Source organism: Lepus europaeus, chromosome 12, assembly GCF_033115175.1.
Source record: "Lepus europaeus isolate LE1 chromosome 12, mLepTim1.pri, whole genome shotgun sequence".
NCBI classification, from domain to species: Eukaryota; Metazoa; Chordata; class Mammalia; order Lagomorpha; family Leporidae; genus Lepus; species Lepus europaeus.
Window position 1 is genome coordinate 1,802,378 of NC_084838.1, and position 19,196 is coordinate 1,821,573.

The window sequence follows — 19,196 nt, forward strand, 5'->3', positions numbered from 1 at the left end:
CGCGCCAGGCCGAAGCGGCCGGGCTCCGAGCCCTTTGTGAGGGTCGGGGGCTGCGCAGGTCCGCGGCACCATGAGCGGCTCGGACGGGGCGGCGGTGTCCGCCGGCTCGGCGCCGCCCGCGCAGGAGGAGGGCATGACGTGGTGGTACCGCTGGCTGTGTCGCCTGTCGGGGGTGCTGGGGGCCGTCTGTGAGTAGCCCTCGCCGGGAGGGGACTCGCGTGGGGTCTAGGGTCCTCGGCGCGCCGGCCCGGGCGGTGGCGGGGGCCTGGGGAGCCGGCGCCCTCGGGTTGCCATTGTTCCTGGCCTCGGGCCTCGGGCCTGGGCTCCTTGGTTCCCAGGACCAGGCTGGCGATTTCGGGGAGGGAACTCCCACCGTGAGCGCTGCGCTGGGCACGTGGCCGGGGCCTGTCCCAATGATGCTGGGGTCGCCACCACCTGGGAAGGGGTGTCTGTGTGCGGGGAGAGCCCTGCCCAGCCTTGGGACCCGGCGGTCGGGGCGGGGCAGGAAGTGTACTGATGGGGAGGTCCGGGCCTCACTGCCCTCAACGATGCCAGAGCGTTCTCTCCGAAGTCTTCAGCTGCCTCTCCTTGGCCCCTCCGGACCCACCTGGACACACACCTGCCCTGAGCTCCCGGGCAGGCCGGCAGCCCCTTGTAGCACAAGTCCGGAAGGCACACAAGGGAGGCGGCAGGTGCGGTGCAGAGGGCTCTTGGAGCTGACCCGCGAAGGCCGGCAGCCGTGTCTGTGGCCTGTGCAACCGCTCTCTTCTTCCCGTCCGCCCTGGACATCACGGCCAGGCCTGGTGCGTCCTCTCCAGTTGGGCCGGTGGCCTCCCTGGCAGCCTGGGGTGGGCGCTGCTGCGCAGGTGCCAGTGGTCAGTGGAGAGCAAGAGGAGAGGTCCCGGCATAAGGCCGCCCCCCTCATTCCGGCACGGTCAGTGGCCTTGCCGACTCTGGAATCCCATCCTGTGGGGTGCCGTGCCCGGGCGCTGCAGATGAAGCTGGGAAATACTTGTGGCATCTCCCTGAGTTGTCCGTGTCGCCCACAGATTAGAGGGACGTTGTAGGAATCACTAGAACTGTGTCCCACCAGGGGATGCCAGAGCGTGGGTGTCTCAGGGACGCACGAGGGTGTGCGTCTGGCTGGGCCCCTTGGGGGTGTGGGTGCTGCCCTTTGGGGCGATGGCCTCAAGGAGGACCTGGAGGGGCATCCACCCTGGCCATAAGAGGGTCTGGAGGCAGCAGCTTGGGAGGAGAAAGAGCAGGTTGCACGGTGACATCAGTGACAGGCGGTCACAGGGGAGACGGGAGCGCTGGAGACCCCCAGCCCACAGCTCCCTGTTGCTGAAGACGCTGGCGGGATCCTGAGCGTGTGCGCGGACACCTGGCTGTCACTGGAGGATGGAGGGCCAGGGCTGGAGCTGACCGCGGCGGGATGTGCAGGCCCTGGTCAGGGAGACGCAGCATGGCTGACGAGCAGGTGGAGCCGTGCCGTCTCTGGAGACTTCGGCTGGGACGGGCAGTGCCCCTGTGTGTGTCTGTGGCCCTGGGCACCTTGCTGTCCGGGGATGCCAAGGAGGCCTTGGGCTCCCAAGAGGGCAGGCCCACGGCAGCCCGGGCTCGGTTCACCCGTGTCCTCCTCCGGCACCTGCCATCTGTATAGGGTTACACGGGAAAATGGAACACGGCCGAATTCCAGGCCCAAGTGCAGGGATCAGGTGCAGGGGAGCCTCTGCAAGTTTAATGAGCTGTTTGCTAATTGCTGCCTCCGAGGGCCCACTGCCCCGCCCACCCTGGGCTGCCGGGCTCGGCTCCTGCCCAGCAGCCGGCTCCCTGGAACTGCCTTGCGGGTGGAGGAGGGAGGGGTGTGGCAGGCCTGGCGGAGAGGTGCAGCTGGGAGGAGGGCTACGAGGCGGTGCACCCGGGACCTTGGAGAAGGCCCCTGCTGGGGTAGGAGAAGACGCACCTGTCCCCTGGCGGTGTCCAGGGCTGGCTGTGCTGAGCTATGGCACAGGACAGAGAACAGGCCTAGAAAGAGGGACGGACAGTGTGCCCAGCCCCCTCGGCTGCTGTGGAACTCAGAGCTGGGACCCCCGCCCGGCTCCAAGGGGGCACCGCTCGCCCCGACCAAAATCTGAGGCACGTTGGCTGCATGGGAGGACCTCGAGTGAGCTGTGCCGCGTGCCCCGAGGCCTGGTGAGGCGGCGCCGCGGCCTGAGCCCCTGAGACGCATCGCCCCTTAAGCCCAGCCCTGCTGAGAGGGGCGTCCATACCCCGGGGACAGAGGCCCAGCTCCTTGAGGGACAGTGGCCAGGGCGGAGAGAGGAGGGCGGGCGTCCCTCACAGCCTCCCTCCGCCCCAGCTGCGGCCCGGCCATCGTCCTGCCGCGGCCTCTCCTGCGCCGGTCGGCACGCTGCGGACTCCGGGGCGCTGTGCCGGGCCCTGCCGACTCCTCTGTGCCTTGCTCTCCAGCTTGCGCCGTCTCCGGTCTATTCAGTTGCGTCACCATCCACCCTCTGAACGTGGCGGCCGGTGTGTGGATGATGTGAGTACCGCCGGCGGGCCTGCTTCCCCACCCTGGCCGCTGCCAGACCTCCCACCGAGGCTCCAGGCCACGGGGGCGCCCACCTGGGCACAGCACAGTCCCCGTGCATGCCAGACAGGCGGCCATCACGTCCAGCACCCGGGGCCCTCGCCCTCCTGGGGGCCGCTCCCTGGGGCTTTGCAGAGCCACGGGACCCAGTGGCTGGGTGGAGGCGGAGACGGGCAGGGCTGGGAGAGGTGGGTCTGAGCTGGCGTGGACTCTGAGGTCAGAGTGCCCTCGGGTGGGCTCCGTGTCCACCTCCTGCCCAGGGACGGAAGGGGAGAGGCTTGGCCAGGGCCACTCTGGGGAAGTACAGCCCCCTCAAGGTGGGGGGGACGTGGGATGGGGGGTATGGAGGAGCGCAGAGCTGGGCGAGACATGGGTCCTGCCAGCAGGCGTCATGTTGGGGGGAGACTTGGGGGCTTGCTGTGGGGGGGCCCAGAGGTACGTGCGGCAGCAGGGATGGGGTGTGAAGGGGCGGAGGCCCTGAGCCCGGCTGCCAGCAGTGATGTGGAGAGCGCCCGCCCTGGGCTTCCCCAGGCTCTGCAGGCCTGGCCTGTGCTTTGGGCCGTGGGGCTGACGGCAGCGCTCGGCCCCCGGGCTTGGGGCCGATCGTAGGGCAGCCCAGGGTCCAGTCGTGGGAGCTGCTGTCCTCCGGGGAGAGACAGCCCTGGTGCCTGAGCCGCCCCTGCCACATGGCGCCTGACGCAGGGGTCCCGGGGGCCACTCTGCCTTGGGATCACCCATGGTTGCAGGCTCAGGCCTTGCCGGTTGGCTGCGGGCAGCCCTCAGGTGCCAGGTGGACTGACTGACCCTCCACCGGACCTGGGGGCAGCCTTCCAGTCTGATGGCAGTGGTGACAGTCCTAACGGCCCAGTCTGATGGCGGTGGTGACAGTCCTAACGGCCCAGTCTGATGGCGGTGGTGGCTGTCCTAACGGCCCAGTCTGATGGCGGTGGTGACAGTCCTAACGGCCCAGTCTGATGGCGGTGGTGACACTCCTAACGGCCCAGTCTGATGGCGGTGGTGACTGTCCTCACGGCCCAGTCTGATGGCGGTGGTGACTGTCCTCACGGCCCAGTCTGATGGCGGTGGTGACAGTCCTAACGGCCCAGTCTGATGGCGGTGGTGACTATGCTAATGGCCCAGTCTGATGGCGGTGGTGACAGTCCTAACGGCCCAGTCTGATGGCGGTGGTGACACTCCTAACAGCCCAGTCTGATGGTGGTGGTCATTGTCCTAACATCCCGCAGAGCCACCTAGTGCTCCACGTGACCGACTCGCTGGCCGGTCCCAGCAGTGCCACCGTGTGGGCGTGGGGAGCTTCTCCCCTGCTTTTGCAGACAAGGGAGCCAAGCCTGGCCTCTTCCCCACGGGCATGCTGGGCCCCTGGGGACACGGGCAGCAGAGGGCCGGGCGTGCAGCAGGTGCCCTGGGGGGGGCGGGGGGCATCTGTGGGGCCCTGCGCTGGGGTCACCAGCAGGCCCCCTCCCTCCCACCTGCCCCCAGCATGAACGCCTTCGTCCTGCTGCTGTGCGAGGCGCCCTTCTGCTGCCAGTTTGTGGAGTTCGCGACCGCGGTGGCCGAGAGGGTGGACCGGCTGCGCTCCTGGCAGAAGGCCGTCTTCTACTGCGGGTGAGCGGGGCGGGGCCGGGCCTTTGTGCAGAGTCCCAGCCCCCGCCACACACACGCGCGCTGAGAGACCGCAGAGACGGGAACCTGGGGTCGGCCGCTCCGTCCGTCCGGGCGAGACTTGCTCCTCAGTCGTTGCCCGGGAGCCCCTCGCACGCATGGATTTCAGCTTCCTTGGCACCGAAACAAACTCTTTTTAAAATGTATTTGGAAGGCAGAGTCGCAGAGAGAAAGGGAGAGACAGATCTTCCACCGCCGGCTCACTCCCCAAAGGGCTGCAGCGGCCGGGGCTGGGCCAGGCCACAGCCGGGGGCCTGGAGCGCCCTCTGCATCGCTCCCTGCCCAAGCTCTCGGCCGTCCTCCGCCGCTCTCCCGGGCACATCAGCAGGGAGCCGAACGGGCAGCGGAGCAGCAGGACTCGCACTGGCACACGATGGGGTGCCGGTGCCGCCCAACGCCGGCCGCTGGCCCGCCGGCCTTTAGGAAACTTGCCGAAAGCTTGGGTGCTGTCCCCAGAGGAGGGGCCGACACTCTGCCGACAGGCATGGGGGTGCTTGGGCCTTTCTGAAGCCTGGCCATGAACCTGTGTCCCAGCTGATTTCTAGGGAGCCTTCCCGCCCCCTGATTGTCCAAGAAGGGGGCGGTGGGGGGTTCCTGGGAGCCTGGGAGTACCCAGGCTGTGTGGCGGTGGCGGTGGGGGTGGCCCCTGACCTCGGTTCCCCCCAGGATGGCCGTCATCCCCATCGTCATGAGCCTGACGCTGACCACGCTGCTGGGCAACGCCATTGCCTTTGCCACGGGGGTGCTGTACGGACTGTCCGCCCTGGGCAAGAAGTGAGTCCTCCCCGCCCCTGCCCGGCCCCGGCCCCGGCCCCGGCCGCCTCCCACCAGGCCAGGCTCAGGGCCCCGTTTGTCCTGCTGTGGAAACTGAGGCCCGGAGGCTGCCGTTCAGCTCCAGGGGACAGAGGCGAGGGCATTCCGGAGACCCCCCGGGTGGCCCGGCCCTGCCCCAGCGCAGCCTGTGGCAGGGGTGCACTGGCTATGGCCAGGGGCCACCACGCCCTCCCCGCTGAGACCGAAGCCCCGCGTCCCACGCAGCTGTGTCCCCGGCAAGGGTGTCTGTGCATCTGGGGAAGCCAGAAGCCCCAGTGGTGGACCCTGGGCCTCGGCGGCCGGGAGGGCTGCATGCCTGGGGCCCACCTGACACCGGCTCTCGGTCCCCAGGGGCGATGCCGTCTCCTACGCCCGGATCCAGCAGCAGAAGCAGCAGGCAGACGAGGGGAGGCTGGCAGAGACCCTGGAGGGGGAGCTGTGACTCCGCCACCCAGACCCCCGAGCTCACCCACGTGGCCTGGAGAGGAGCCGCTGCCCGACTCCCGCACCTGGCGCCTGCCCCTTCCTCCAGACCAGCCCGCGCCGTGAGCCCCTGGCTCTTCCAGGCCCAGGGACCCGAGGCAGAACCAATTGGAGCGGTGGGACGGCCGCCCGCCCGCCCCGCCCCGCCCCGCTCCTGCTGGCTGGAGCTCCTCGGCCTGGGCGCCCCTCCGTCCACCTGTCCTCAGGGCAGCGGACGGCAGAGCTGCTCCCCGAGCCCCCGCCCCCGCTGCCCCTCTGTCCTCCGAGCCTGGAGCACAGCCTTGGTGGTGCCCGCACAGCAGGTGGACGGTGCCTCCTCCCAGTTCCCCTGCAGGACACCCCAGTGCCCCACCTCCGCCGGGCCCTCTGCCCGTTGCTCCCCTAGCCCCCCAGCTTGGGCCTTGGTGCTAAGGCAGTGGGGACAGCGGGCTCTCCCAGCACTTGTGGGGGTGCCCCAGGTGCGCTCCTGCCCGTGCCGGTGCCACCACTCCCCGTGAGCACAGGCTAAGCCTGGCTGTCTCAGGCCTTCCTGGCCCCCGCCCCGGGGAGGTGACTGCCTACAGCCAGGGCTCCCAGAGAGCTGTGCCGCTGCTCCCAGGGTGGCCGCTAAGAGCCAGGTCGGCAGGGGGCGGGCGAGCTGGTGCCCGGAGCAGCCCCTCCAGGACAAGCCTTCCTCCCACCCTGCGACTTGGGCCGCCGGCCGGTGTGGGAAGCGAGCTCAGTGGCCCCCATCCCTCCCAGAGCTGCAAGAGTGCAAGGCCCGGTCTTGCTCGGGGAAAGCAGCCCCAGGGCCGTCAGTGTTTGAGGCCTGGGGCAGCGGGCACTCTGGCTGGAGGTGGGGGTCCCCGGGATGCCTCGGTGGGTGGCAGCCTGGTGCCCGGCTTGCCAGGACACGTGCCTGCAGGGTCCCCTGTGGCTACCCTGCTTGGGCCAGCGCTGGCCTCCAAGGGCTGTGTGTGTGTGTGAGCAGGTGTGCTGTCTACCTCCCTGTGTGTGTGCTACCTCCCAGGGCAGCGAGGGCCCTGCCTGCCCAGCTGCTGGCTCGTGTTTGGGCCTCGGGCCGCTCCTGGCCAGCTCGGGGGCTGCACCGACTGGCAGGCAGGAAGGGTAGGGCCCTCCCAGTACCCAGGCCAGACTCAGGCTGCCGGCGGGGGTGTCCCCCAGTGGGCCCTGCCTTGCAGGGAGTTTGTCTCTCCGAGGGGCCCAGGCCAGCCGCCTGTGTCTGCTGTCCTGGTGGCCCGGTGGTCCGTTCGTGGCCTGTGCTTCAGTGTCAGGCTAGCATTCTGAGCAATAAAGCAAGGCTGGCGTTGTACAGAGCTCTGCCCGCTCCCCTCCGTCCGGGGCGCCCCCAGCCCCCGTGGGCCCGCTCCCCCCGTCCCCGGCGCCCCCAGCCCCCGTGGGCCCGCTCCCCCTGTCCCCGGTGCCCCCAGCCCCCGTGGGCCCGCTCCCCCCGTCCCCGGCGCCCCCAGCCCCCGTGGGCCCGCTCCCTCCGTCCGGGGCGCCCCCAGCCCCCGTGGGCCCGCTCCCTCCGTCCGGGGTGCCCCCAGCCCCCGTGGGCCCGCTCCCCCCGTCCCCGGCGCCCCCAGCCCCCGTGGGCCCGCTCCCTCCGTCCGGGGTGCCCCCAGCCCCTGTGGGCCCGCTCCCCCCGTCCCTGGTGCCCCCAGCCCCCGTGGGCCCGCTCCCTCCGTCCGGGGCGCCCCCAGCCCCCGTGGGCCCGCTCCCTCCGTCCGGGGTGCCCCCAGCCCCCGTGGGCCCGCTCCCCCCGTCCCCGGCGCCCCCAGCCCCCGTGGGCCCGCTCCCCCCGTCCCCGGCGCCCCCAGCCCCCGTGGGCCCGCTCCCCTCCATCCCCGGCGCCCCCAGCCCCCGTGGGCCCGCTCCCCCCGTCCCCGGCACCCCCAGCCCCCGTGGGCCCGCTCCCCCCGTCCCCGGCGCCCCCAGCCCCCGTGGGCCCGCTCCCCTCCATCCCCGGCGCCCCCAGCCCCCGTGGGCCCGCTCCCCTCCATCCCCGGCGCCCCCAGCCCCCGTGGGCCCGCTCCCCCCGTCCCCGGCGCCCCCAGCCCCCGTGGGCCCGCTCCCCTCCATCCCCGGCGCCCCCAGCCCCCGTGGGCCCGCTCCCCTCCATCCCCGGCGCCCCCAGCCCCCGTGGGCCCGCTCCCCTCCATCCCCGGCGCCCCCAGCCCCCGTGGGCCCGCTCCCCTCCATCCCCGGCGCCCCCAGCCCCCGTGGGCCCGCTCCCTGCATCTTGCTCAAGGTCACAGAGCAGGAGCTCCGGCCGCAGGTGTCCTGCCGTGGGCCGCCTTCCTCTCCCTGTTTCACCGCGGGTGAGTGGAGACCAGGCCCTGGCGGCCGTGGCGTCTGGCCCCCACGCCTCCCTCTCGGGAGCTGTGGCCCGTTCCCTTTATTTATAAATAGGAGGCGCAGTGTGCAGACGGGAGCCCCTGCGGCCTGCGGCAGGGCTGGGGAGGAGGCAGTGCCGCAGGGGGCCTGGGCCTTGGCTTTTTGAAGTCAGAACTGTTCCAGGTGGGGCCACAGGGCCGCCGGGGGTGCAGGCCCAGGCCGAGGTGCTTGGTGGCGGCCGGGTCATCACACCAGGGTGACAGCGTCGTGTCCTCGTGGCTACCTCCAGCCCTCTCCTCCCCAGGCTCACCAGTCCTCCGCGGGCAGTGTCCTTGGCGCCTGAGTGAGGACGCCGGCCCGAGCCCAGCGGGCGGGGCCTGGCCCCTGGACGCCGGCCTCGCACTCTGCTGCGGCTGGGAGGCGCGGCTGTGCCCGTCCACAGCCGCTCTGGCCGCGGCGGGGACGGCGGCCGCTGCCCGGCCCGCGTGCGGGTGCGGCCTAGCGCAGGAAGGACCTCCGGCCCGTGTGGAAGAAGGACTCGATCTGCTCCAGCGAGCGGCCCTTGGTCTCGGGCACACAGCAGCCCGTGAACAGCAGGCTCAGCAGGCACACGGCCGCGAACAGGAAGAAGGGCGTCTGCAGGCCGAAGGCGTCCTGCGGGCGGGCGGGGCGGGGCGGCTCAGCCGGAGATGCTCCATGCTCCAGGCGCCCCTGCCAGCCTGTGGGCCTGCTTGGCTCACCGCCCTGACCTCCCGGGCTCCAGGCCCAAACCCCACAGTCCCTGCTGGGCCTCGCTCGGCCCCTGCACCCCCTCCCCCCCCCCGCCCGGGCCCCTGCTGTGCGTCCCGGCAGCCCCACCCCGGGCAGGGTGCACGCTGTCTCCGCCACCCTCTCTCGGCCCTACCGCCCCCCCACCCCGCCACCTGCCAGGACCACCTAGTGGCCGGGTCAGGCGCTGGCCAGAGCTGTCCCCAGAGTCTCCCCGAGGGAATCTGCACATGGGACTCGGATTCCGGTTGGGGCCAGGGCCTGCCGGATGGAGCAGGAGGGAGCTGGGAGCGCACAGGGTGGAGCTGAGGGCCCAGCGCCCAGGAGGGCCGGAGGGCCAGTGCACGGCGGCTCTGGAGCTCCAGGCCGTGTGCTCCCCTGCCCTGGCCAAGCCCGGGGCCTGTTCCTCTTGAGGACAGCCAGCTCGTGGCTCCAGCCCCAGGCCCCTGGGTGGAGAGGGTGTGCCAGTCTCCCCGGGTCAGGCCGAGGCCCAGGCCCCGAGCGGGGGCCGCGCACTCACCACCAGCAGCAGGAAGGACTTAGTGAGCACGAAGGCGGTGAGCCAGCTGACCAGCACGCAGAGCCCCGAGGCCACACCGCGGGCGCGCAGGGGCAGGATCTCCGACATGAGCAGCCAGGTGATGGGCCCCCAGCCCATGGCGTAGCCTGGCCCGCAGACGGCAGGAGGACAGGCTCAGGCCCCGGGCAGCCTCGTCTGTCCCCACGGAGCTGCTCTGAGGACCGTTCCTCCAGCCACCCCCACCCCCAGCAAACCAGCACGGCAACTCCGGCCCCCCCGCCCCCCCATGGCCCCACCCCCACCTCTCCTGCCCCCCACGGCCCCTCCCCCCACCTCTCCTACCCCCCATGGCCCCTCCCCATCCCCACCTCTCCTGCCCCCCCACGGCCCCTCCCCCCACCTCTCCTGCCCCCCCATGGCCCCTCCCCATCCCCACCTCTCCTGCCCCCCACGGCCCCTCCTCATCCCCACCTCTCCTGCCCCCCATGGCCCCTCCCCCCACCTCTCCTGCCCCCCACGGCCCCTCCCCATCCCCACCTCTCCTGCCCCCCATGGCCCCTCCCCATCCCCACCTCTCCTGCCCCCCACGGCCCCTCCCCATCCCCACCTCTCCTGCCCCCCATGGCCCCTCCCCATCCCCACCTCTCCTGCCCAGCCCCGCCCCCATGGGCCCGGCCCACCTACCCATGATGAAGACCATGGTGGCCAGCAGGGGCACCAGGGTGAGGGAGCTGGGGGGCGTAGCTGGGGTCTGCTCTGAGCCGCCTAAGAGCATGCCCTCGAGGCCTGTGGTGCTGTTGGGGCTCACGGGCCTGGGGCCCAGCTGCACATACAGCCCGAGCGTCAGGTTGGCCGCGAACATGATGCTGGCTGTGGACACAGGCGGCCCTCAGGGGCCAGGGCCCTTTGAGTCCATCGCTCTGTGTGTGGCTGGCCCACAGGGCAGCTGGCACAGACTCCAACCCCCCAGTGCCCACCCTGGGGGTATCGCTGAGCCCCCAGCCCAGGCACACAGGCCGCAGGAGCGAGTGGGCGCCGGCCGGGGCAGGGGTGCTCACCCGAGACAAAGAGCAGAACCTTGCGGCCGGCCAGGTCCATGGTGAGGGCTGCGATGAGCACAGACAGGAGCCTCACGGCGCCCACGATGGCCGCGTCATCCTCGGGGGGCTGCGGGGGGGTCGCCAGGGCTGAGAGGCGCCCCCGCCCCGCCCCTAAGCCCTCTCTCCGCACGGCTGCCCAGGTCTGCGGGCCCCCGCGGCACGGGACCCAGGCTGTCTCACGGCACAGCCCACAGCGGGAGGACAGGACGCGCAGCGCTATCTCATCCCGCAGAGCAGGAAGCTGAGGTTCTGGGAGGAAGTGGTGCCCCCTCCCGGCAGGGCACATCCCACAGGGCCTCCGACCCTGGCACCCTGCTCCCGAGGGGTCCCCACTGCTACAACACTGGCTTCCCCGGCCACCCTGTGCGTCTCAGCTCAAGACATCTAAGCGTGGCTGAGAACAGGTGCACGGCGGCCCCCCGTGGCGGGCGCCTCGGATCCCGCCGCTCAGGCCGGCCCCTGGCGGGGCGCAGGTGTCCGGCCGGCCGGGCGGGCAGGGCCCTCACCAGCATGACGGCCGTGCTGCTGAAGATGGACTGCAGGTACACGAGGATGGGGGTGATGCCCGTGAGCTGCTGCAGGAAGCGCATGAGCAGGGCGATGGCGATGGGGCGGTACATGTGGGGGTCCCGGACCTCGGCCCACGACACTCGGCTGCTCTGCAAACACAAGGCCGCCGCTGCTGCCACCCTGCCGGGCCCCGCGGCGCTGGCTGGGAGGCCCCGGCCCGGCCCCCGGCCCCCGGAGCCGCTGTGACCCCCGAGAGGCCCAGGGACGGGCCAAGGCCGCCGGGGGCTGGGGGGGGGGGGGGCTGGCCGCCCGCACCTGTCTGTGGACGTTGTCCTGGATCTGCTGGAACTCCCAGTGGACGCGGGCGTCGGCCCCGCGCAACCAGCTCAGCGCCCGCAGTGCCTCGTCGTCCCTGCCCCGGGAAAGCAGGAAGCGCGGCGAGTTGGGCATGAAGGTGAGCAGCAGGATCATGAGGAAGACAGGCCCCTCCCCGGCCACGGCCAGCCAGCGCCACGGCAGCAGGAGGCCTGGGGGCGAGCAGCTGGTGAGGGGCTGGGGCCCGGGCAGGCGGAGCAGCCCCCTCTGCCCTGCAAGGGCCGCTGCCTGCAGGAAGCCCACCCTGATTACCCCAGGCCTCTGGGAGCTAGGCTGTGCAGGGGCTGCGGGTTCTTAGGGATGGGGGCAAGCTGGGGGGCAGGCACCCCATCACTTCCTCCTCTCTAGACTGCTAGCCCTCCTCCACCAGGCCACTGTCCTCTGATCTTTCTAGGGACTTCCCGCCTGAGACTGCTGGACGGGAGCAGCCAGCTGGTGGAAGACGGAAGGAGAAGGCAGTGGCCGGGAGAGACGGCGAGGTGTGGCTGACGGCGAGGTGTGGCTGACGCCCGCCTCCCTGCCCAGGGCTGCTCTGGGAAGTCCACCTTCCCTTCCCACCCCAGTCCGCCCGGCTGGCACCCCCGCCCCACCTCCCGCCGGCCAGCAGGTGCAGGGCGGCACTTGCCGAGAGCGTAGAGGGACAGGGATCCAAACACGGCCATGAGCTGCGGTGTGGCCCCCAGGGTCCCGCGGACGCCGGGCGGAGCGATCTCCGACACGTATACCTGCAAGACACGCCCGCCCCCATCGCAGCTTCCGTGAGGACGTGGGCTCCCGGGCCTGGCAGAGGCGGCCCCGGTGAACCTCGGGACGTGGGGGCTCCTGGCGGGGTCTGGCCCTGACCGTGGCCCACTGCGTGACCTCCCCCTCCCCGGCCTGGGGGCACAGAGCAGGTGCACCTGCTCCTCCCTCCCGCCTCCCGATCCTGCCGTCTGGGGACGTGTGCGGCGCAGGGCAGGGACTTCCCTTTGCTGCCCATTGCTCAACCTGGATTTTCTCCAGTTGTGCAATGCGTGTGTGCTCAAGAGAGGGTAGGAAGTAGAGCCCATCCCAGAGGCAGCTGGGGGCGTGGGCACGACTTCCCCGAAATCAGCTTCCTGGCCAGGCGGCACGGGGGCCAGGAGGCCTTGTGGCCGGGCAGTGGGGGCGGAACGGGGGGCGTGCCGGCCTTACCGGGATGCAGGCGGCAGTGAGCCCCCCGGCAAAGCCCGTCAGCGTCCTGCCCAGCAGCAGCATCCAGAGGCCGCGGGCGCCGGCCATGAGCGCGTAGCCGGCCGCAGAGGGGATGGCGGAGAACATGATGCTCAGCTTCCGGCCCAGGAGGTCGTTCAGCACCATGGCGCTGAGGCCCCCGGCTGCCGCTCCCAGCGTGAAAACAGACTGCAGGGGGGGCAGCGGGGGCTGCGTCAGGGCCGGAGCGGCCCCCACCCCTGCACGGCCGCCACCCGCAGAGCCTGGGTGGGAGCGTTCAGGACTCAGGCCGATGGTGGAGGTGAGCCAAGTGGCTCACGCCAGGTGTCCACGCAAGCAGTGCGTGGACAGCCACTGGTGAGGGACGCCACGGCAAGAGTCCTGCTCCGCGGAGGAGGTGGGGCCGCGTGTTCCCGGGAGTTCTGTCCAGCCAGAGTCCGGGCTGCTAAGATTTCGGGGTTCTGGGGTTCCCTGAGGAGCGTGGGGAGGAGGACCCAGTCTAGACTCTGCTTTGCACAGCGCAGGACTTGGGCTGATGCGTGGCTCAACGCCTGAAGCTTCGTGCTGGGCACAGCCACGGCGTCCCCGGCGTGGGGTGGCTCCCGGGCAGAGCGCTCAGCACACACCTGGCCCACGCCAAGGCCTCAGCAGCCCCTGGGCATTTAACACTGTCGCGCTAGACCCCACCCCCGGAGCCCACCTGCCCGGCCAGTGCCTCGCCGCTGCGGCAGCCCCCCGGGGGTGGGGGGCTGGGGACTCTCAACCCCACCTGCTCTTTCCCACGCCTTCTCTGAGGGCTTTCACTTCCGCATTTCGGAGCAGTGGTCTGGCCTCACCCCTCCGGCAGCCTGCAGCAGGCAGGGCAGGGGCCCCGAGGGGTCCCAAGGCTGGGCTTCCGGGAGTTCCTGCCTGGGGACAAAGTCCAAGGTCCCTGCCCCACGGCCCACCCCTCCCGGCCCAGCGCCCGGTCCTCACCCCGAACCAGGACGCTTGGTTTTTTGTCAGGTGCAGGTCCGGGTCGGGCGACTGCTCCAGAGCTGGGATGACCGGGGACGTGAAGACCAGGGCGTAGCCAAAGCTGAAGTTGCCCAGCACGGCCGCAAAGGTGGCCAGGAACACCCTCCTGTCCTGCAGGGCCCTGGTGGGAGGGGGCAGCGGGGCGGCTGAGTCCTCCCCGGCGCTGGCCAGGAAGGCAGGCTCTCCCGTCCTGGGAATGTCCCCGGCGCCGGCCCATGGCCGCCGCCAGGACCCGGGTGCTGGGTTCTGCACCCCACCCGGCTGAGCCGCCGGGACAAGGCCTCCAGCCCCTCCGTGTGCCCGCTGGGGGCTGGGTCCCGCTAGCTCCTCCGAGGGGACCAGCCAGCGGGTCTGGGCAGCAAGGGGCCGCTCGCCCGAGGAGGCCCCCAACCCCCACCCGCATCCGCCTGCCCCGCGACTCTCACCCGCCTCTCGGCCTCTCTCCCGGCGACGGGGGCGGCCGCTCGGGGAAGGTGTCATAGTCCGGGCCGTCGCCTCCCAGCAGGGGCTCCTGCATGGCGGGAGCGGGGTCGCGGCGGCTGCCAGCATCCGCCCGGGCCCGCAAGCTGCGGCCAGGGACCGGCGGCGAGGCTCCGCCCCCAGGCCGCGATTGGCTGCGGGGCGGCCCTGCAGAGCCGCGCCCGCCAATCGGGGCGCCGCACGCTGTCCTGATGCTCGGATGCAGGCCGGGCTTCCCCGGGCGCGGCCGCGGCGGGTGGGAAAACCCCGCTCCCACGGCGCGCGTGGAGCTGGACCGGGCGGGACCGACGGGCGGGACGGGAGCCGAGCCGCTACCAGACTGCTACGGGGCCGCGCGCGTCGCTCGGGCGCCGCCGGCCCCCACCCGGCCGCCGCTGGGACCCGCTCCCACGGCGGGGAGGACCCGCGCGGACGCCCGCGGGGCTGAGGGCGCTCTCCAAGGTCGTGGCGAACGCGCGTCTCGCCCTGCCTTGCTCTCGGTCCGCCCTCTGCCACGCCACGTGCAACCCGGAGCCACCACTGCCCTCCATCCGCTTGCCTCTGGGGCGACCCCAGCAGGTGCACGGGGTGAGGGGTCCCCTGTGAGTCAGCGCCTGCGGCCCGGAACCGCGTCCCCACCTCCGCCTCCAGTGTGGCAGTTCGCCGGGAATGAAGCACAGTTTTACAATAAGGAAACTGGAAGTGGAAAATTCCCTGGACCCATCGCCTCAAAGGCACAAAGGCGCCGGCACTTCCTGTGGACATTACCGGGCGGGCGGCGCCGCGCACAGCCTCACCCGGGCCGTGGCTGTCCAGCTTTGGGGATACTGCCGGACTTTAGCCGGGAAGACAACGAGGCGTCTTCTACAAAGCTGCAGTGCCCTTCTGTGACTGCCGAATCGTGGGGGCACCACAGGCAGAGGGCTCCCGCCCGGGGCACAGGGCCCCTGGCATCCACCGGGCGCTGGCCTCTCCTTTCGGTCTCCTGGGGTCTGTTTCACACACGGCCCTTGGCGAGTGCGTGGCATGGTGCGGCCACCTCGCACGGCAGGCCCTGGCCTCGGGCACACCCCACCCACGGTGACTCGAGGTGCTCACATGACCACGGGCTAACCTTGCACGCCCAGCCCGAGGGACCAGCCTCCGCGTGAACCCCATGGCCCCTGCCTGTGTCGTCACGGAAGCCTCTGGTCCATGCAGAATTTCGAGGCGTCCCTCCCCCCTCAGCTGCCTCTTCCCGCAGTCTCACAGCCGAGTTCTGCCACTGCGGACCGGGTTTCCTGCTCTCGAACCTGTGACAATCGGCAGAGTCGTGGCGCCGCCCCCATACCCCAAATCGAAACACGGGGTCCAGCCTCAGCTGCTCCACTCCCAATCCAGCTCCCTGCTACGGCTCCCGGGAAGGCAGTGGGTAATGGCCCGGGTACCTGGGCCCCTGCCATCCACCTGGGCGATCAGGATGGCGTTCTGGGCTCCTGGCTTCAGTCAGGACGAGCCCGGGCCGTTGTGGCCACATGGGGAATGAACCAGCGGATGGATGATCTCTCTCTCCCTCCCTCCCTCTCTCTCTCTCTCTCTCTCTCTCTCTCTCTCTCGGTCCCTTTGCCTTTCAAATAAATATTATTTAAAAAAGAAGCTGGAGACCCTCATTAAGCCCTAGCGTGCTCCTTCTGTCCCAAATCAATCCCTAAACCCAAGGGCAGTGAAGGGGGGGCTCAGGCGCGCGTGCCTGGCCGGGAACCCCGCCCTCGGGGAGGAGCCGCGCACAAGGCCTCTGCTGCCTGCGCCACCCGGTCTCTGACCCTGTCGCAAACCTTCCCCGCAGTCCTCGTCCACCGCCCAGGCTCCTGGAGCAGCTTTCTGACGCTCGCGTCCTCTTGGGGGCTCTGTGGCCCCCAGGAGGCACGAGGACCCCAGAGACCCCGCCCGGGCGAGCTCATCCGCTCCCGGAGGAATCTCCCGCTTACTTCCGGCTCAGTTTCTCCACGTTTTTCTTTAAAAATCTACATTGTGGAGGTCAGATGTATGCAAGCACCCATCTTAGGGTGTGGGTCCACGGGTTTCGACTGCAGAATAATCTAGAACCTTCGTCCTGACCGGCCAGGGTGCAGAGCAGGGGGTGGGTGTTGGGACCTGGCTGAAGCTGACGCCACGTGGCAGTGCCTGGCTCCGTCCCGGCAGCTCCCTGCTGACGCACCTGGGAAAGCAGCAGAAGACGGCCCAGGTGCTTGGGCCCCCGCGCCACGTGGGAGACCCGGAGGGAGCTCCAGGCTCCTGGCTTCGGCCGGGCCCGGCCCTGGCCGTCGCAGCCATTTTGGGGAGTGAACCAGCGGATGGAAGACCTCTCTCTCTCTTGCTCTGATTTTCAAACAAATAAGATAAGGGTTCAGACCCTTATCTGGATGCCTGCGTGCCATACCAGGGTGCGTGGGCTTGAGTCCCGGCTCCGCGCACCCTGGAGGCAGCGGGTGAGGCTCAAGCAGTTGGGTCCCTGCACCCACGTGGGAGCCCTGGCTGGGTTCCCTGCTCCTGGAGTCCGGGGAGTCAATGGGTTGATGGGAGCTGTGTGTGTATGATTTCATTTATTTCTACCCACTTGAAAGGTACAATGACAGACAGAGAGCTCACCCATCTGCTGGTTCCCTGCCCCAAATGCCTGCAGCAGCCACGGCCAGGCCGGGCGCCCAGGATTGCATCTGGGTCTCCCACGGTGGGGCAGGGACGAGGGACTTGGGCCATCGCTGCGGCCTCCCAGGGTGCACTGGGGGAAGCTGGACTGGAAGCCGAGTGGCTGGGACTTGGGCATAGGAGTCCCACGCAGCTGCCGAGCCCACGGCACCACAAGGCCTCTGGCTCTCAAATTAAAAAATTTTAAAATAACCACACGATGAACATCTTTGTCTTTAGGAAGGAAGGATCCTCTCTGTGGTCTATGGAGTCTGGTCCAAGCGTGTCTCCGTCTCACTCCCACCTGGGTCTGCCGTAGCGGCCACTGGGGGGGGGGGCAATGGAAGGAAGACCTTTTTCCTCTGTCTCTCTCTCACTAACTCTGCCTGTCCCAAAAAAAAAAAAATTTATTTATTTGAAAGGCAGAGTAAGAGAGAGAGAGAGAGGGAGAGACAGAGAGAGAGAGGGAGAGAGATTTCTTCCATTGCTGGTTCACTCCCCAAACAGCAACAATGGTGGGCACTGGTCCAGGCCAAAGCCAGGTGCCTGGAACTCCATCCGGGTCTCCCACGTGGGTGCAGGGGCCCAAGCACTTGGGCCATCTTCCACTGCTTTCCCAGGCCACAGCAGGGAGCTGGATCGGAAGCTGAGTAGCGGGGACTCGAACCAGCACTCACACGGGACCGGCGCTGCAGGTGGGGACTTTACCACTGCACCACACCCTGGCCGCCACTGGAAGTGGCCGGGAGCCCCTGCTGAATCCCCCCACGCAGGGAGCTTGCTTAGTGGCAGCAGACACAGGGCTGGCTTGGGACTCCCCTCACCCCCGCCCCCGGGCAGCACGGGGCAGCTCTGCCACTCTCCTCCCAGGACACACCCACAGAGCTCCAGGAAGGACCCCTCCCTGCTTGTCACAGAGCCCCAGCCCTGCTCCTGAGGACCGGGGCTGCCGGAAACAGTGCGGTTGGGAGAGGCTGCAGCCGAGGAAGGACAGTGAGAGCCCTGGGGGCAAGGGGGTGGGACAGGCCACACGGCCCCCTGGGGTGCGGTGAGTGTCCTGGGGCAGTGGGGGTGGCACGGCCCCCTGGGGTGCGGTGCAGCTTGGGGTGCGATGCTGGGGGTTGTCTCTGGCCTTGAAGGGTCTGCGGTCTTTTTTATTATATTTATTTGAAAGGCAGTTAGAGGGAGAGGGAGAGGGGGAGGGGGAGGGGGGGAGAGAGAGAGGTCTTCCATCTGCTAGTTCACTCCACAAATGGCCACAATGGCCGGAGTTGAGCCGATCCAAAGCCAGGAGCTTCTTCCGGGTCTCCCATGTGGGTGCAGGGGCCCAAGGACCTGGGCCATCTTCTCCTGCTTTCCCAGGCCACAGCAGAGCTGGATCAGAAGTGGGGCAGCCGGGAATCAAACCGGCGCCCATATGGGATGCCGGCACTGCAATCCACTGCGCCACCAGCAGCAGCCCCAAGGGGTCTGGGGTCATACAGGCCCCCCTCCGTACAGAGGAGGGGCCTTGGCCACGTGTGTGTCCTGTGCTCTCGGGAGGCTCCCTTTCCCACCAGGGGTGCGGCCTCACAGGGGCTGCAGGGCCGGACGCTGCCTCCCAGTTTGACAAAGGTCCCTCCCTACCCGTCTGGCAGCCTCCGGAGCTGGGGAGCTGGCCGAGCTGCATTCTGGGGACCTGGGGGGGACAGTGGGATCTGGGAAATCTTTCTAGATAAGGGGTGAGGGGTGAAGCTGGGGGCGCTCTCCTCTGACCCCTCGCATCGCCCTTCCACAGAGCACAAAACCAAGGCCCCGGGTCCCTGCCCAGGGCCACCTCCTGCAGGGCTGCTCCGGCCAGCAGAGGGTGGGGGTGGGGGCCCCCGCCCCCTGCCCCCTGCAGATGGGCCGCCCGAGGCCCCAGGAGAGCCGGTCTCCAGCGCCCAGCTGTCCAGTGCCCCTGGCGTCCTGGGAGATGGCCTCGGAGATGCCGTTCCTGGCCCCGAGGACTCGGACCTGCTGCCTTCGGTGACCCTGGCTGTGGCCCTCGGCTTGCTCTTCCTCCTGCTCTCCGCCTGGCTGGTGTGGGAAAGGCCCCCCCACGGCCTCCCGCCGCCGCGGGCTCCTGGGCAGGTGCGAGGGGTCAGGAGCGGCCCACCGCGGGGCGGGGCGGGGAGCGGCCAGGCCTCCCGGACACAGCCCCCACAGGCCCCCACAGGCCCCCACCGGCCGCATCCGCGCAAACCCGCCTCCTCCCTGGGCTGGGCCGCCCTGGGCGCTGCAGACAAAGCCCCCAGCGCGAGGAGTCAGTGCGGGGGGAGAGGGGCTGCGCCCCCACAGCGCCAGGTGACGCTGGCCACGCCCCTCCTGAGCCTCAGTTTCCCCAGGCGCCCCATGAGGACGGCAGCCTCCGGAGGCCGGACCTCGGGTCCGCAGCAGACGCTGGCCCAGCGCGGGCCCCCGAAAACCTGAGGAGGGGTCCCCGGGGAGGCGGAGGCCGGAGGCCGAAGTGCGCCTTCTTCTCCGGGGTCCCCGTGGGGAGCCCGAGGTCCCGGCAGGAAGGCGCGTGGCTGCGCGTGCACCCGCCCCCCGGGGCCGCCCCTGTGCGCGCGCGCGCATTCTGGGGGTGGCAAGCCCGGGGCGGGGGCCCGGACGCCCCTGGAACCAGCGCCGGCCAGGTCACCTGCTGCGCGCAGAGGCC

The 19,196-nt window shown here is 70.2% G+C and overlaps 2 protein-coding genes across 3 annotated transcripts; one reads left to right on the plus strand and one right to left on the minus strand.

The window, feature by feature from the left end:
* Positions 1-70: 70 nt before the first annotated feature.
* On the plus strand, positions 71-5,531 carry CACFD1 (calcium channel flower domain containing 1). Its single transcript, XM_062206856.1, has 5 exons — positions 71-188; positions 2,473-2,545; positions 4,094-4,219; positions 4,943-5,050; positions 5,441-5,531. The coding sequence occupies exons 1-5, from the start codon at positions 71-73 to the stop codon at positions 5,529-5,531; spliced, it is 516 nt and encodes a 171-aa protein (XP_062062840.1).
* Positions 5,532-7,812: 2,281 nt separating this feature from the next.
* SLC2A6 (solute carrier family 2 member 6) lies at positions 7,813-13,939 on the minus strand. Of its 2 annotated transcripts, XM_062206857.1 has the most exons (10): positions 13,816-13,939; positions 13,349-13,511; positions 12,356-12,562; positions 11,808-11,907; positions 11,123-11,334; positions 10,804-10,956; positions 10,256-10,364; positions 9,882-10,067; positions 9,198-9,343; positions 7,813-8,563 (listed from the first exon to the last, which is right to left on the minus strand). In XM_062206857.1, exons 1-10 carry the CDS (start codon positions 13,905-13,907, stop codon positions 8,408-8,410), a joined length of 1,524 nt encoding a protein of 507 aa, XP_062062841.1. In that variant the 5' UTR covers positions 13,908-13,939; the 3' UTR covers positions 7,813-8,407. The 2 variants fall into 2 exon arrangements, with proteins under 2 accessions (XP_062062841.1, XP_062062842.1); XM_062206858.1 differs by lacking the exon at positions 12,356-12,562.
* Positions 13,940-19,196: the final 5,257 nt, after the last annotated feature.